General features: G+C 42.4%; 1 protein-coding gene across 1 annotated transcript; it reads left to right on the forward strand.

Annotated features, from left to right (window-relative positions):
* Nucleotides 1–1330: 1330 nt before the first annotated feature.
* On the forward strand, nt 1331–1843 carry LOC145010124 (putative mitochondrial protein AtMg00860). Its single transcript, XM_078968704.1, has one exon. It carries the CDS (start codon nt 1331–1333, stop codon nt 1841–1843), a length of 513 nt encoding a protein of 170 aa, XP_078824830.1.
* Nucleotides 1844–3629: the final 1786 nt, after the last annotated feature.

Here is a 3629-nt window from a genome sequence, read left to right on the forward strand (position 1 = left end):
TATCATGCCTTTTGTAGATGGCGACGAAGTATCAGATGAAGGTGAAGTACATCTGGTTGAAATCGAGGTTCCTGATGATACTCATGTCGATGGCGAATGTCAATCTCTGTAGCTCTATAGAGTAACTACTGATGTTTCTTCTTCTGACTTAAAAACCCTGAAGGTTTTTGGGGAAATCCATGGATTCCTTGCTTTGAATCTCATCAACAGGGGAGCTACACACATTTTCATTTCGAAAAAGTTAGCTCGAGACCTAGGCATCAACCTTCATGCTATCGGCCCTCTAGCTAGGGATATGACTGGGAGATGGAAATTGAGTTTGGGTTACACATCAGTGCCGCCATATTTCTTTGAATTTTGGTTCCTTCACTTGTAATGTCGATGCCCTCGTCTACAACCTGGGATTGGTAGATTTCATGCTTGGTGTCGCATGGCTTCGCCGATTGGGGGACGTACTCTTTAACTGGCAAACTCATGAAATCAAATTCTAGCAGCAGGGTGAATAGATTCGTCTCCAAGGTATTAACTCACCTCTAATTGATCAAGCATCTTTGCAAAATTGCCTTGATAACCATCTGGTCAGCCATAGTGTCGATTTGTGCAAACTATCCGCCTTAGATTCCATACAGCAACAACAGTTAGCTACATTATTAGCCTCGTATACTTATCTCTTTCAAAATCCACAGGGATTACCTCCTGCACGAGCCATTGAACAAAAAATCAATTTCAACGAGGGACAGGGTCCTATTTGTGTTTGCCCTTATATGTACCCGCATGCTCAGAAAGAAGAAATCCAACGACAAGTAATAGAGATGTTGCAGTCAGGCATTATTCGAGTCAGTCATATCTCATTTCCAGCCCTGTTATCTTGGTTAAAAAGGAAGATAACTCATGGAGGTTGTGCAATGATTATAGAGCCTTGAACAAGGCTACTATTCCAGACAAATACCAAATCCATGTGGTAGAGGAACTGTTGGATGAATTGCATGGGTCGCACTACTTTTCAAAAATTGATCTTAAATATGGTTTTTATCAAGTCTGCGTGCGTGAGTCAGATGTTGAGAAAACCGCTCTCCAAACCCATGATGGCCACTTCAAGTTTCTTGTTATGCCATTTGGCTTAACAAACGCACCAGCAACCTTCCAAGCATTGACGAATGAGATATTCCGACCCTTATTGAGACAGGGAGTTCTAGTTTTCTTTGATGATATACTAATCTACAGTCCAACATGGAACCTACATATGGAACTCCTATAATTAGTCCTCCTTCAATTGAAACAACACGAATTAGTGATTAATAAAAAAAAGAGTCACTTCAACCTCGCATATATGGAATATTTAGGTCATATCATTGACCAAAGAGGCGTCTCAATAGACCTAACACAGATACAATCTATCATCGAGTGGCCAAAACCGGGTAACGTGAAGGGAGTACGTGGTTTCCTAGGTCTCACGGGCTACTACCGCATGTTTATCAAAGGTTATGGCAAAATTGCTCAGCTGCTAACAGAACTCACCAAAAAGGATAATTTCCACTGGGGCCCGGAGGCTAAAGAAGCTTTCAACAACCTTAAGTTGTGCATGACTTCTGCCCCAGTTTTAGCAATCCTCGATTTCAATAAACCTTTTGAAATCGAGTGTAACGCCTCGGGAAGGGGGCTGGGGGCTGTCCTTATGCAAGATAAACATCTCATCGCATTCTATAGCAAGGCCCTAGCTGCTAAAAGCTTAGCAAAACTGACTTACAAAAAAGATATTATGGCACTCTCTTTTTCAATTCAACATTGGCACCCATACCTCCATGGTCGAAACTTCACTGTGTTCCTGATCAAAAAAGCCTAAAGCACCTGCTAGAGCAACGCATCACCACACCTGATCAGCAAAATTGGCTTGCTAACTTGATGGGGTATCGATTCTCTATAGCCTACAAGCCCGGTAATGAGAATAGCGTCGCCGATGCCCTATCCCGCATACATGAGGGGTCTGAACTATTAACCATGATATCAATTCCACAATGGCTTGATGGTAACACACTGCTGGAGGGTTATGAGTCTGATGCGCGGATACAAAAGGTGATCAGGAGTCTCACTGATAACCCTCTCACATATCACAAGTTCTCAGTTTTGGATGGGCGGTTATACTATAAAAACAAGCTAGTCATTCCAGCTTCCTCTCCTTGGATACCAGGATTACTAAAGGAGTTTCATTGTAGCCCAAGTGAAAGACATTCGGGTTTAATTCGCACCTACAAGAAACTGTCCGCCAATATCTATTGGTTTGGAATGACAAGAACAGCTAAACAGTTTGTGCAACACTGCGACACCTACCAATGGTATAAGTCCTCCACTTTAGCCCCAACGGGTTTATTACAGCCACTCCCTATTCCTTCTGCCATTTGGGAAGATATTTCATTAGACTTTATCACAGGGCTACCCAAATCTAAAGGTTTTGAGGCCATCCTTGTGGTGGTTGATAGGCTCTCAAAATACTGCCACTTTATTCCTTTGAAACACCCATACACTGTCGTTCTTTAGCTGACATTTTTCTCAAAGAAATTATCCGCCTCCACAATGTCCCCAAATCTATCCTTTGCGACTGGGATCCACTTTTCCTCAGCAAATTCTGGCAAGAAATCTTCAAAATACAATGAAGTGAACTGAAGTTCAGCTCTGCTTACCACCCCGAAAAAGATGGGCAGACGGAAGTGGTAAATAGAAGCCTACAAACTTATCTGCGATGCTTTGTAACTGACCAACCAAAAACATGGTCATATTGGATTCCATGGGCTGAATTCTCGCACAACACAACCTATCAGTCTTCCACTAACACCAAACCATTTGATATTGTTTATGGGCGCCCCCTCCCACTATTTTTCGATATGCTCCTGATGAGATCAAGTGTGAAGTTGTACAATAGGAATTGCAAGACCGAGATGAAGCTCTTAAGAAACTGAAGGCATTATGATATGGGCCGGAAGGCATTAGATATGGGCCGGAAGGCGTTATGATATGGGCCGGAAGGCATTCTACGTTATGTGGACCGGAAGGTCATGGCCTGGAAAGGCGTATGTGTGTAAGTAGTATCTTGACTGAGACGTAGGGTGATATATGCACGTGATCGGCTAGGTTGGTATCCTGGTTAAGGTAATGATATGTTATGTGATCTGCTTGATCGATTTGTTGACTGCGAACTGTTATATGATTGAATGTTATGTGCACAGGGTTGTTTAGACTGGAGTTTGACCCGATATGCATGGCTGTTCTATGTTTTGTTATGTTATGTATGCTTTTTTTATGTTATGCGCCAGAAGGCAATATGTTATGGGCCGGAAGGCAATACGTTATGGGGCGGAAGGCAATATGTTATGGGCTGGAAGGCAATATGTTTTGGACCGGAAGGTTGTGGCCTGGAAGGGCGTATATGTGGTTGGTATTTTGGGGGTATCTCACTAAGCTTTCGGGCTTACAGTTGTGGTTTAATGTTTTTTAGGTTCTCAGGAGGTTGTGGCAAGGAAAAGGCGTGATCGTACCATTCCTCGCCTTTATGTTTTATGAAATGGACCTGGGAATATTCTGATAAGTAATGTATGGAAAACCTTTTTGTAATAATGTTATTAAATGAATTGTTT

Source organism: Lactuca saligna, chromosome 8 (genome assembly GCF_052625555.1).
Source record: "Lactuca saligna cultivar CGN05327 chromosome 8, ASM5262555v1, whole genome shotgun sequence".
NCBI classification, from domain to species: domain Eukaryota; kingdom Viridiplantae; phylum Streptophyta; class Magnoliopsida; order Asterales; family Asteraceae; genus Lactuca; species Lactuca saligna.

What these genes read in the sequence shown, in the direction of transcription:
- LOC145010124 (XM_078968704.1), top strand. Translation starts at nt 1,331, where the DNA reads ATGGAATATTTAGGTCATATCATTGACCAAAGAGGCGTCTCAATAGAC.